This window comes from Olea europaea, unplaced genomic scaffold, assembly GCF_002742605.1.
Source record: "Olea europaea var. sylvestris unplaced genomic scaffold, O_europaea_v1 scaffold505, whole genome shotgun sequence".
Lineage (NCBI taxonomy): Eukaryota > Viridiplantae > Streptophyta > Magnoliopsida > Lamiales > Oleaceae > Olea > Olea europaea.
In genome coordinates, this window is record NW_019263365.1 from 247,546 (window position 1) to 260,210 (window position 12,665).

Consider the following 12,665-nt stretch of genomic DNA (forward strand, 5'->3'; position numbering starts at 1 on the left):
CTAGATTTCGTAGTCGGGGCTTGCTTTCGTCCGGCATGCCCCCCACCTATAGGAGGCGCCACGTCCAAGGCCACAACAAAGGGCTTTCCCCTTCCTAGCTGGGGATTTTTTTATGTTTGGTAAGAAGGAAGAAGGAATGATAGCGAACGAGTTAATTTCACCTATGGTAACTGAAGTTTGTAACAAATTTTAAAATGGTTATTAAAGTAATTTAACAGTTTCCCAAATGATCACTATGTTGTCATAATCTCCGTTAAGTACTAACTAAAATTGCAATTTTGACAAAACGTCTTTAGAGAACAAAGATTACGCCTTTCATACGAGAAAAATGATGTGATTTGTCCACATTGGCACTTAACACATTATTGTCTCTTACAGTTTGATCATCATTTTGAAATTGTTTACAAAATTTATGATCATAAGTGAATTAACTTGGCAATGAACAAATTGAATACTCTCTATATTCGTGATATAATATCCAATAAAGTTTAGAACATACTTAATATGTTAAAAATATAAAAACCCTAATGTTTTGTCGAGAGGAGGAACATGGGTGAATTATATCACCTTCATCATCTATACACAAGTTTGTTAACTTAAAATTCTTTATACAATTGCAATCATGAGGTAATGATAAAAGTGGCTCGAACAACGTTATATTATGATTTTACATTTATACACATGTAACATCTTATCTATTATGTACGATATAGTCCGTTTTTGGGCAATGCCCAAACGATTGTACTCTTTAACTTTCACACAAAAGCTTCATGCAAATTGACAGTGGTCATTTCACTTATAAATTAATCTCATTTTCCTTTTCTATGCTATGTGAGATCGAGTCTACCACAATTACTGATATTGTCAAGCCCAAGAATTTTAAGCGTGCTCGTAGGCTTTAAGTTAGTCATTCGATGAATTGCACTGATTGTCATTGTACAATCTAGTAATCCCTAACTTTATTTTATAGATAGTTAAATTGTATTTTTATAAATATTCTAAATGGTCACTGGATTAAAAATCATAGTCTTGGACAGATGGAGGACCCAAATGAAAATGAAATTTACAAATGCTTGCCAATATGTCAATATCACAGCATGCTGGGCTTTTGTAATTCACGGCTGCCGTCTCTGTCAAAAATTATCACTTTATAATATCATTTCTCAAAAATATCTGGAGCATGTAATTGAGACAACAAACCAACTACACGAAATTATACGCAAATAATCAACATCTACGGTAAAAATCGCATCTAAAGCAGAGGAAACGAAAAATACAAAAATAAGTCAGAAGGTGGAAAAAAAAATTAAACGTGATTCAATAAATCATCGACAATTGCATTTGTAGAAGACTTTTATTAGCTAAGAAAGTTAAAAAAATAAAAAAATACAATATTGTCCTTGTTCTCTTAACTTCTCCCTACACATGGTACCTTATTTTCTTAATTTCTCTCTCCAAATCTCTCCAAAACTCTACATAGTTGTACATTTTGTGGGGTTTCCACAGTTATAGGTGACGCAACAGTTTTTACTTCTTCTTTGATTGATGAGAAAGTTACTAAACTTTGACATATGCGACTTGGGCATATGAGTGAGAATGTCATGGAAGAATTGAGCAGAAGGGGTTTCTTGATGGGCAGAAGACCAGCAAATTGAAGTTTTGTGAGTATTGTGTCTTTGGAAAACAGAAGAGAGTCGGATTTACTATAGGTAGATTAAACATGAAGGGAACACTTGAGTACATCCATTCAGATCTCTAGGGGCTAGCCAATGTACTTTTAAGAGGAGATGTCTATTACTTATTATAGTAATTGATGATTTTTTCAGAAAAGTTTGTGTATTCTTGAAACAGAAGAGTGGCGTGTTTGGGAATTTCAAGGAATGGAAAACAATAATAGAAAAGCAGACTGGAAAGCATATCAAACGTCTACCCATAGATAATGGGTTGAAGTTTTGTTCAGATAAATTCAATAGCTTCTGCAAGGCTGAAGACATTTTGAGACACTTGTCAATGCATGGAATTCCTCAACAAAATGGTGTGATGGAATAGATGAATAGAACTTTAGTGGAAAATGTTCGGTGTAGACTTTCAAGCTCTGGGTTGCCTAAGAGTTTTTAGACTGAAGCTGCTGTCACAACTTGTTTTCTGATCAACCGATCACCCTCAACTACTATTGTGAAACAGTCACCAAAAGAGGCATGGTCTCATAAGCCTTCATATTATACTGATTTGAAGATTTGTAGATGTCTCGCTTATACTCATGTGGATAATGGGAAATTGAAGCCTAGGTCTAGAAAGTGTGACTTTCTTGGGTACAAATCAGGTGTGAAATGATATAAATTGTGGTGTCCAGAGACAATAAAGGTGGTGATTAGTAGAGATGTAGTATTTGATGAACTTGCTATGGTTCATGATTCACCTCGTGGGAATTATGATAAAATAGAGAAACAGAACCATTTAACTCATGTGGAGTTGGAAATTGGTCCAGAGGAACAATCATAAGTTAAAGAACAGTCTACTTCAGAACAGTCCAGCTTAGAATCGACTGACAATAATACTTCGCCTACACAACCAGCAGCACCATAGTATTCTATTTCCAAGGATAGACCTTGCATGCAAATTAAACATTCACAGAAGTAGTGAAACTACCAAAGGTAAGAGGGTTGTTTGCTGCAAATGGGTGTTCAAAGGGAAAGAAAGAACATCAGGGACTGAAGATGCTAGGTAGTAAGGTCAGACTCATAATAAAATGCTACAATCAGATTCCAAGTATTGATTTCACAAATGTGTTCTCGTCGATTGTAAAGCAGAGAGAGAGAGAGATAGTGTTGCATTGGGTTCTTCTTGCATTCAGGAAAAGTGAGGCATATTTTTATGTTAAAGTTATCCTTGGAACTAAGGAAATTTGGCACCTCAGAACTTGTAATCGTTCTCATGCTAATTTCAAAGTTTGAAGCGTGAGCTTCTTATACCAGTTGTTGGGAAAAAAAATCCCACCTAGTTCAGTTATTTTCTTAATTTTCCTATAACAATTTGCTCTCCAAAAGTGCACTTAACTCTACCTGAATCTCTGTAACAGTTTTCTCTCCAAAACTCAAATAACTATCTTGGTCCATTTTCTTTAAAAAAAAAAAAATAATTATTTTACCTTATTGCAAACATTCAAAAATGATCAGCTATGAAGATTTTCTATTTCAAATTCTATCACATAAGAAGAAACCAATAATACTCATTCACGGTAGTAAAGAAGGAAGCAAAGAAGGTAAACTGTTAGAAGATTGTTCAACAATCAATAAAACGTGCATGGAATGAAAAATAAAACCGGAGGCCAAAGATGTAAACTATGCGACCACATAGAACAAAATTATGGCCGTTGTTATTTGAATTCTGGTGGTTTTTCATTTGATTTTTGCACGAAATCATGGAGACTAGTTGAAGCCTATATATGTGGTTAAGGTTCATTATTACATATATGAAAAATCAATTTCGTGATTATAATTTTCATTCCTCAAAATCAAAACGCTTTTTAAAATCATATTCATCCTTTGTGTTTTCAAGTTTTGGGATCTAACTTAAGTGCTTGAGTGATTAATCCTGCAAATCATTTGCCTATAATTCCTTAAAAGCACCAAATTTCCATCCGAGAGGAGACAAATATTGTTTGAAAACAACGATCACGTGTTCGAGCTTTCGTCTTGACATCTTGTTCCTGATTTTTATTCTTTGTTTCTTGCAAAAATATATTTCTCTCCTTGCAAAAATATATTTTCCAACATAAAACAACAATCCAGCATCTACAAATATACTCCTCCCTCCTCTTGCAGCCAAGCAAGCTGACCCATACTGTTCCAGCACAGAATCTTCTCTGGATAGCTGCCTATGAGAGCAAATCAATACATCCTTCATTAACATATTGATATAAATTGGTCCAAGCACTGCAGCTGGGTTCATTGAATTAGGCCTGAAAACTTCTTTGCCTAATGATTTAGTATAAGATCTCTAGCTATCATGCAAAAGAAAAAAGGAAATGAAGGGAAGAGAAAGGGGAAAATGTGGCGTACTTCTACCTTTGGAACGAAAATATGTAGCGATATTTAAAATGTGGTATAACTAATTAAGACTAGCAAGAGAGCACAAAATAGCATCAACAAGCATAATTAGTTTATTGTGAATGCTCGAAGAAAACATCATGATATAAATATATGTTCGTGTTTCCCAAAAAAGACACAAGCTTTTCAGATTTGCAAGTTACGTGAGAAATGGGAGTAAGTTCATGAAGAGAATCTAACCATATAAACGAAATTGTAGAGGAAACAATGTGAAAAAAGAAATATTCATAAGAATATATATATATATATAGCAATACGAAACTATAATACACCAACATTATTGCTGGTAACACCTTCAAAACCAGTGCCAGAGCAGCTGCAGTACAAAATACTAGCTCATAGCAAGAATTATTATTGAAGAAGGAAAAATATAATTTTTTTCCCAAGAGGAAGAACAGTTACAGTGTTAAATTATGAATACAATTGTTCTGTTTATCAAACAGAAACAGAGGCCAAAGAAACAAGTGTAGCTTTGAAACACAATGGGATAGAGGGAAGAGTAACCTTCCACCTTATCAAACAAAGAGCCAAATGAACAAACAATCAAAAGAATGGAACAAATTGCATAAGTTAATACATTTGTGTTCTTTATATTTATATTTACGGGGTAAGAAGCTGAAACACTACTATGACTTCTTCAGCTCTCCCAATTCCAACACTTATACGATTGACTTTTAATAAGTTCATGCCCCCACAAAGCTCATCGGTATCTTTATCCTCTTGTTTTTATCGTTGGCATAACATTAATCTTTCACTGGTGCATCATCGTCATCCTCAATATCCCAACTCAAATCTTCATCTTCTTCTGCAATGCTCAACCGATTCCTCAACTCAGCTCTGTTCGGGCTCCCACCATGAGTAGTACTAATTTTCTTTTCATCATGGCTCTCAATATTTTCGATCTCATCCCATTCCAAATCCTCCACTGCAACAGATTGATGACTTGATACCGCATTTTCTTTACCAGCACCATTCTTTTCACCCTTCGCCTCCTCATCAGCCTTCTCATTTGACTTCACTTTCTCATCATTATTCTCTTCAGCTATTTTTTCAGACTCCACTTTCTCATCATTCATCTCTTCAGCTATTTGTTCAGACTCCACTTTCTCATCATCTTTAGCTTCAATTATTTCTTGAGAATTTGCCTTCTCATCAGACGAAACATTGTCACTGCTCTTCTTGCTCAAGTCAAATGCATTATTCTTGTCAACATTATCCACAATTGAATGATCTCCATCATCCTTATTTTGCAACTCATTGCTTGGATCCTCTTGTTTCTCAACACGGCTCAAATTCTTATCATTAGAATTGTCATTTCTCGAATCATCTTTATGTTCTGCCTTTGCATTACCCTTTTGTTCCCATCCATTATCCTCCTCCTCATCGTCTACATCCCAAGATAATTCCTCATCATCGTCAACAGAAATTGCCCGCTTAACAAGATTAGCCCGTACGCTCTCTTGCTGCTTGAGCCTATGCACTTTATAGAAGTACCTACACCAAAATGTCTCGTGATCAACTGTACTAGGAACAAGCCTTTTGTAAAGGCTCTCCAAAACCCCAGTTTCTCCAATTAGCCCCTCAACGTCATTGCTCTTCTCCATTAATGTAAACACCGATTTCCACTTTCGATACTCCTCCAAATCCTCTGGATCTTTGCTGAAAGTGTTCACATCAGACTGGATTGCATTCAATTGGGCATCAAACCGGCTGTACCGACCCAAACTCAAGCTCTTACTAATGTCAGGCGTTTCAGACTCCCCATCCGAGCCTGAAAGAAGGCTCTCTTTCCCTTGGGAAATTATTTCAGCAGTTGATTTGAGCACCCCATCAAGTGCCTGTCCGACAGATTCCAGTGAACCATGAGCAGCCGACGCACCGGCCTCGAGCGAAGCCGGAAGGTCCTTCACGGCTCGGTTGGCGACTTCTCGGATGATCTCCGACTCCTTCCTGAGACCCAATCCGAATTCCTTAAGATCCCGCCTGTACGTCTCCAGCACCGACTCAGATTGGGTCGCAAAAGTCTTGATCAGACCCCCAAAACTCCATCCTCCGCCACTAATTCTACCACCACTTGATGAATCAAAATTCGGGCTTTTGGGTGGCGGTGAAATGTAATCCGGGTCCTGTCCAACATCATCCGGATCCTGATTCCTTTTCAGTGGGGATTCTGATTCGGAATCCGGGTTACAGGGGTTGTCGGGTGTTGGAGGATCTGAATCCTCTGACAGAATGGAATTGAAGAAATTCATAGTGTGAGTAAATGAATTCAAGGATCGAGTATTAGGGTTTGTAGTTATGGAATGAATCTACCGTACAGAATAAGAACAAACGATGATTGCTGTAACAAGCTAATAGATTTGCGTGCGCCCTAGGTGTATTGCGCACGTTACGTTTGGTGGGCCACTTTGTGCTCTGGGCCCAAACTCCTCATTGGGCTCATAAAATTGATAATTTGGTTATAGGAAATATCTTGTAAATAGCACAAAAAAGTCTAATAATAAGATCACACAATCTTCTTTATTTATATTTTTTGTGATGCTGCTTTTCGATCACATTGCGGAGAAACCCTTAGATTTTCAGAGGCGATGGATTCTACATAATTAAACTAATATATTTACAAAATAAATTATATAAATCAGAAAAAGGCATCAGCGAAAAAAATAAATATAAATTCAATATGATAACGCTTATAATCAGTAATAATATACAGTAAATTTGAGTTTTTTGAAGACAATAAATAAAAAAATATTGACAAATGATCAGAGGGTCATGAATTATCTGATTGCCAAAATCAAAACTTGAAATAAGACTCCACACTTTTGCCACTGGGAAGAAATTCAAATCTATTCTTACCCTCCATTTTCTTTCTCAAAATAAAACCTTTTGCTATCTCTGTTTCGTAGTGAAAAATAAATATTGAAAATTCGTAAGATTTTTCCCTTTTGTTAAATTTTTCATTTTTTTTAACATCTTTTCTAAATGGAATTGTATATGAGCTTTCTGTCCTCCTAATATGTCCCTCTATATCTTCCACGTCTTTCAATTTCCAAGTCCCTAGTATGCATGTTCGACTGTGCTTAAAAGATAGAAAGAAACATCGTCTTTTCATAAGGTGAATAATAGCCAAGAAGTGGCTTCTTTTGACTATTATTAAGCAAAGCCAAACATGCCATTGATTATTGTCATTCTTCAAAGGAATGTTTCGATGGACGATAAAGATCATAAGGAGCCCACAAATGATCAACATTGCAAGGTTTTCTCGAGTCAAGCCTCAACCATGGCTTCCCTTTGCCACTCCAATGGAGTAGGCTTATCGGACCGGGATGCAAACTTCTACATTTCCCTTCAATGTTGTCTCCCCCCAATCCATGCTGATTCCATCTATGATGAACTGGCTCTATATTACCAGCAAGAACGAGCAAGAATGATGGCAATGAACCTAACTGATATATCCTTTTGTTCTTTTGCACAACCATCCAATACTCAACTTTTTGAATATATTTCCCCCGTCTCCACTTATTCATATCCACGACCATTACTCCGGTATTGAAATAGCATGGTTTACGTCCTTCAAACGTTCTTGATAAGACAGGGTCGTACCAAAAGGCATCGGTGAAATAATTAGTAAAATTTGCATGACAATACTCTGGTGCAGCCAATACTTTGTCATTCAAATCAACACCCCATAGTTTCACAATATCATCCACCATAACAAGATCGGAATCAAGATAAATCAAGCGCTTAATATCGACCGGCAATATGTCTGCTAGATAAATTCTTGCATAGTTCAAAGGTTGATCTAAAGCTTGGCGAATCGACTTCGATATTAAACCTAGCACCCTTCTCGAATCAAATCGATACACGTTGAAATTGAGATAAGGGAAAGTGGATTTGATACTTGAAAAGACCTCTGGTTCATTTCTCACATAAAGAAAGTGGAACACAACATTTTCAGGGCAAGTAGAATGTTGCAAGATTGACAAAACAGCAGCCATTGTGCCTCTTAAATAACTTGCATCGAGTGTCATTGCAACATGAATGCGGTCTATGGAGGGGGATCCACATGTCTCACCATTTCGAAAAGCTGGGGCCTCGCGGAAGACTGGGACATTGACTGTGATGGTGGATGGCTTTCGAAAGCGGAGGTTGGTGGTGGTGATGAGGGCTGCGTTTGAGGGCGGCGGAAGGGTGGTGGTAAGGAAGAGAGACAGGAGGCCAAGCAATGGAACAGAAGGAAAGCTCCAAAAGAAGGCCATCCTGGCTCAGTGAAATTATTGACAATGAGAAAAATAAGGGAAAAAACATGAAGCAACCATTGGAGGTGGAGGAGAGGTTGAAAATTATTGGACAGAGATTAGGAAAATTGGGGGGAAGAGAAAAAAACTCGGACCACTTCCTTATTAGGGAACAGAAAAGAACATCGTGCATCAATACAAATATTCTTAAATATTCACAAATAGAAAATTATAAATGTTAAGGAAGTTTTGTCCATTTCATGATTAGTGTCTTTTTTGTGACAGAAATTGTCTCCCTGGATTTATGACTTGCCTCCTTCTCTCAATGAATTTTCTCCCATTTTCATGCGTATTTACTATTTACTTTGTTCAAAGAAATTTAGCCCCATTTAATGCACATTAAAAAGAGATTTTTTTTTCGGAAAAAATGAATTTTGGAATGGAGATTCACAACTTTTACTAATTTTTAAATAATACATTACATCAACTTTTATCAAAACTTACTAAAAATATAATTTATAAATATAACAACTAGGGAATATGTCTATGTCAAAGAATAAATTTTAATACATTACTTATTTGTTGAGGTCACTTGAAAATAGTAATCAATATGTGAGAGTATTATGTTCACATGAAATAAAATACAAGAAATTCTATAACATAAAAAATTATGAAGTAAAAATGTAGACATTTTAGGGGTACTCTCAATTGAAATTGTGATGGATTTTAAAAGTTATTCCAACTTGAAATTTTATTGGATTTTAATGAAATTTATTAAAATTTAAATGTTTCCGATTGAAATTTTATTGAAGTCCTTTAAAATTATGCATCCTCGATGTCCATGTCGGTCCTAATATCCATTACTTTGTCCCGGTTATGTGTAATTAAAAATCAGATTTCAAATAAATTTTAATAAAAGTTGATAAAATGTGGGATTGAAAAATTCATAAAATTTGTGAATCCCATAAACGTGTTGTTAAAATTAAATATGGACCTTGACTTAAATTTTTATCAAAATTTTAAACTATACCAAACAAGGACTTTATTTTAAGCTCTAACTTTTGTATGTTATCATGTTATATTTGATTATTTTTAGTGTAAAATTGAAAAGGGGTAACTTGACTAGCTAGCTTTGCTAAACGAGCATTGAGTCACACCAACTCGTGAGTCACAACATCTCTATATGTTGTAATTGATCATTTATATGGATAATTTAACGAAGCTTTTAATAAAAAAATTTAGTAAATTGCAATAAAACTTGATGAAATAAACTTGTGTATGTAAAATGATAAATTGCAGGTTTCATAAAATGCGTGGTTAGAATTAATCATTAACTTTAACATCAACTTTTAAACATTTTCAAACAAACAAATGTATTGTGAAAAAAATCACGCATTTAACGTGTATGGTAATTAATGAAATAAATAGAAAAATGATTCATGCATTTGATCTAAAATTTATTGGTTTTGTTGAGTTTATCGATTTTATTGTATGTAGAAAGAAAAAAGAAAAAGCATGCCATATAAATAGTTAAAAATCATTTGTTATAGAAAAATAATTGTTGTACATTATCATTCACATATTTTTTTTACAGATTCAAGTGTGACGATAAATTGAATCAAAATTGTCAGAGTCTTTTCATTACTTAAATCTTTATACTTATGTAATGCGAGTTAATCACAAAAAGAAAAGTGGAGATTGTTATTATTATTATTATTATTATTATTTAAATTTTTGGGCTTGTCTGAATTAAAAATTTAGCTACAATATTTATTGATAAATAAATTTGCAAATTGTGTGGTAAATTAGTACATGTAGCCCTACCGTGATTGAACCCCGCTTCCGCCCTACCGCCCTCAGTCACTCCAACGCCCACGCACTTCTAAAACCCTACCATTCCACTTTCGGTTCTCTTCCCAATTCTTTCTGATTTCTTTCGTGTGATTCCTCCATACTTAGGTACTTATTCTCTTACTCAATGAACTCATATCGTATTTCAAATTTGCTATTGGCTTCTTAAACTACGTGGATTTTCAACAAAGTAAAACAACAAATCGTTTGTTGGAAATGGAAGCATATCACGGATATTGGGAATTGCCTTTTTTTTTTGGTAGTGGAAGGGAAGCCTGTTGATTTGAACAAAGGAACTTACGCCGGTACCAGAAACCAAACAAGAGATGGGTGAATGAATACGCCGTTTACTGTATAAATTTCATCCAATATCTGTTGTTAGCTTGATAATTTTTCTGAAGAAACGAATTGGAAAAATAGTATTTCTAGGATTTAAGAAAATTTTGCTAATTCAAGTCGGTTATGGTCCTATGTAGTTTCTGGAACAAAATTCGAAGAACAAAAAAGAAAGTGTAGTATGCCGTTGTTTGATGATTGTGACTCCGTGTTTTTAAATCTGTTATCCCTGATTCCTCAATGCCTTCGGCATTTTACATACTGCGTTAGAGATTGAAACATTTCCATATGAATGTGGTTGTTTATTGATATTTACTTGTGAATATAGAATCTTTGAATTTACTGTCACATTTTTATTTATCATTATTTTCTTGTTTGCTACTTATAGGATTATCAATCATAAACAGAATGAAGGGAGTGCCTATTATACACATCTTTACTGAGCTTTTAGGAGGATGCATTTTTTTCCCCTTTGAATGTTGATTGGGATTAGTCCTTTGTCATTTCCTTTGCATTCTTCTGATTTTTTTATTTTTTTTCTTCACAAAACTGGTAAATATGGACTGAGAAAGAGTTTCAAACATTTTGGTCCTTGCTCTCTGGACCATGTGCCTTCCGACCATGGGCACCCTCATCACCTCCACTTATCTGTTGTATAGATCTCTATATTTATAATTTTAACATTTATTAATTACTTATTCTCCCACTTTCCAGTTTATGTGGCACAAGTAGAAAATGATCTTAAAAGCATGTTAGCAAAGAAAACATTAGTTAGAAAGCATCAAAGCTTGGTATGCTTGAAGAATTGCGCTTTCAGTGCAGCTATTCCTGCTAATAATTGAAGTAATGGTGGGAGAGGAAAAGGGGCTTGGGTTCCTCTGAAGTAAAAATTGTCCAATTCATAGACCATAGTTGTGATCTTATTGGAGTTTATTGATTCAAATACTCTCTTTTCCCACACAAACAGTGAGCAATGAAAGGCATGCAATTGTCATTGAACAAAACCCAGAAGCTGAGACTAGAAAAAGCATTAGAGCAGTTGGAATCTCTTTCTTCAAAATCCAACTCTGATGCCTCTGTTACCGTCGCTGACAACATTTCTGTCGACTGTGAAGACGCCATTCTTAAGTACGCTCATGCACACCCACATAAAGTTGTGATTTCTTTTGTGAAAAAAAAAAAAATATATATATATATATATATATATGAAGAAAATTGAATATTGGTGATTGGATTGAAGGGGACATGGGACAGCGGAGTTAGATGGGCGTGTGGTGGCGACATTGTGTGGAGTGGTGGAGCGCGTCAACAAGCTCGTCTATGTACGAGCCCTGAGGGCCAGGTTTTTTTCATATAAGAACTAAATTTCAGTTTATTAATTTTGTGATATCGATTTTATTTTTTGTAAATTAAGATTTATTTTGTGTTATAGGTACAAGCCCGAGATTGGTGATATCATAGTGGGCCGAGTTATTGAGGTGAAAAGTAGAATTCTATAAAAAAAAAAAAAAAAAAAAAAAAATACATATGGAAGATCACCAATTTCTAGGTAAATTTTCCACTTTTTTGGGGAAGGTTTTAGAAAACATGGAACACGGACAAAGAGAATAATTTCGAACACAAAACCAATAAGGCTAAAGGAAATAGAATAACCATGTACAAAAAGAGGAAAATGAAGGTTTGAGGATACTAATTCTGCATGAATCAATCTCAATATTCCACAATTTTTTTGGGTTCTTCTGAAGAATTTTGAACAACAGACAGAAGTTCTAGAAAGAAAGAGTTGGAAAAGGCCGAAGAAAGAAGAGAAATGTTGCGTGTGTCAGATGGAAATTTGAAGAATGGAAAATTATCTTTTAAAGTACTCTGCACTGAGATTTATCTTGTTTCTTGTAATTTGAAAGGATATTGAGGGTCCTTATTATATGCCCATTTCATCTCTCTCTCTCTCTCCCTCCCTCCCTCCTGCTTTTGCCATTTGTACCAGTTCTTAATGTTAACCTTAATATAATTTCTTAAGTTGCATTGACGACGTGTATAATAATCTCCATATAGAAATAAAATTTGAGGAACGTGTATTTTTCATTATCCATTTTTTTTTGGGGGGGGGGGGGGGGGGGGGGGGGGGGGG

General features: G+C 35.1%; 3 protein-coding genes across 5 annotated transcripts in view; 1 reads left to right on the top strand and 2 right to left on the bottom strand.

Moving 5' to 3' along the window:
* Positions 1-4,441: 4,441 nt before the first annotated feature.
* Positions 4,442-6,462, bottom strand: LOC111388541 (BSD domain-containing protein 1-A-like). Its single transcript, XM_023013275.1, has one exon. The coding sequence runs from the start codon at positions 6,359-6,361 to the stop codon at positions 4,853-4,855; it is 1,509 nt and encodes a 502-aa protein (XP_022869043.1). The 5' UTR covers positions 6,362-6,462; the 3' UTR covers positions 4,442-4,852.
* Positions 6,463-6,876: 414 nt separating this feature from the next.
* LOC111388542 (probable galacturonosyltransferase-like 4) lies at positions 6,877-8,420 on the bottom strand. Its single transcript, XM_023013276.1, has one exon. It carries the CDS (start codon positions 8,366-8,368, stop codon positions 7,295-7,297), a length of 1,074 nt encoding a protein of 357 aa, XP_022869044.1. The 5' UTR covers positions 8,369-8,420; the 3' UTR covers positions 6,877-7,294.
* A 1,737-nt stretch (positions 8,421-10,157) lies between these two features.
* The window catches only part of LOC111388545 (exosome complex component RRP4 homolog), a 4,806-nt gene continuing 2,298 nt past the window's right edge, over positions 10,158-12,665 (top strand). Inside the window, exons 1-5 of one of the 3 annotated variants that reach the window (XM_023013288.1) lie at positions 10,160-10,306; positions 10,462-10,550; positions 11,502-11,662; positions 11,775-11,876; positions 11,967-12,012. In XM_023013288.1, the coding sequence (XP_022869056.1) occupies positions 11,508-11,662; positions 11,775-11,876; positions 11,967-12,012 (303 nt within the window). In that variant the 5' untranslated portion in view covers positions 10,160-10,306; positions 10,462-10,550; positions 11,502-11,507. Of the gene's footprint in view, positions 10,307-10,461; positions 10,551-11,501; positions 11,663-11,774; positions 11,877-11,966; positions 12,013-12,665 lie in introns of all 3 variants that reach the window. The other 2 variants (XM_023013289.1, XM_023013286.1) reach the window with 2 other exon arrangements.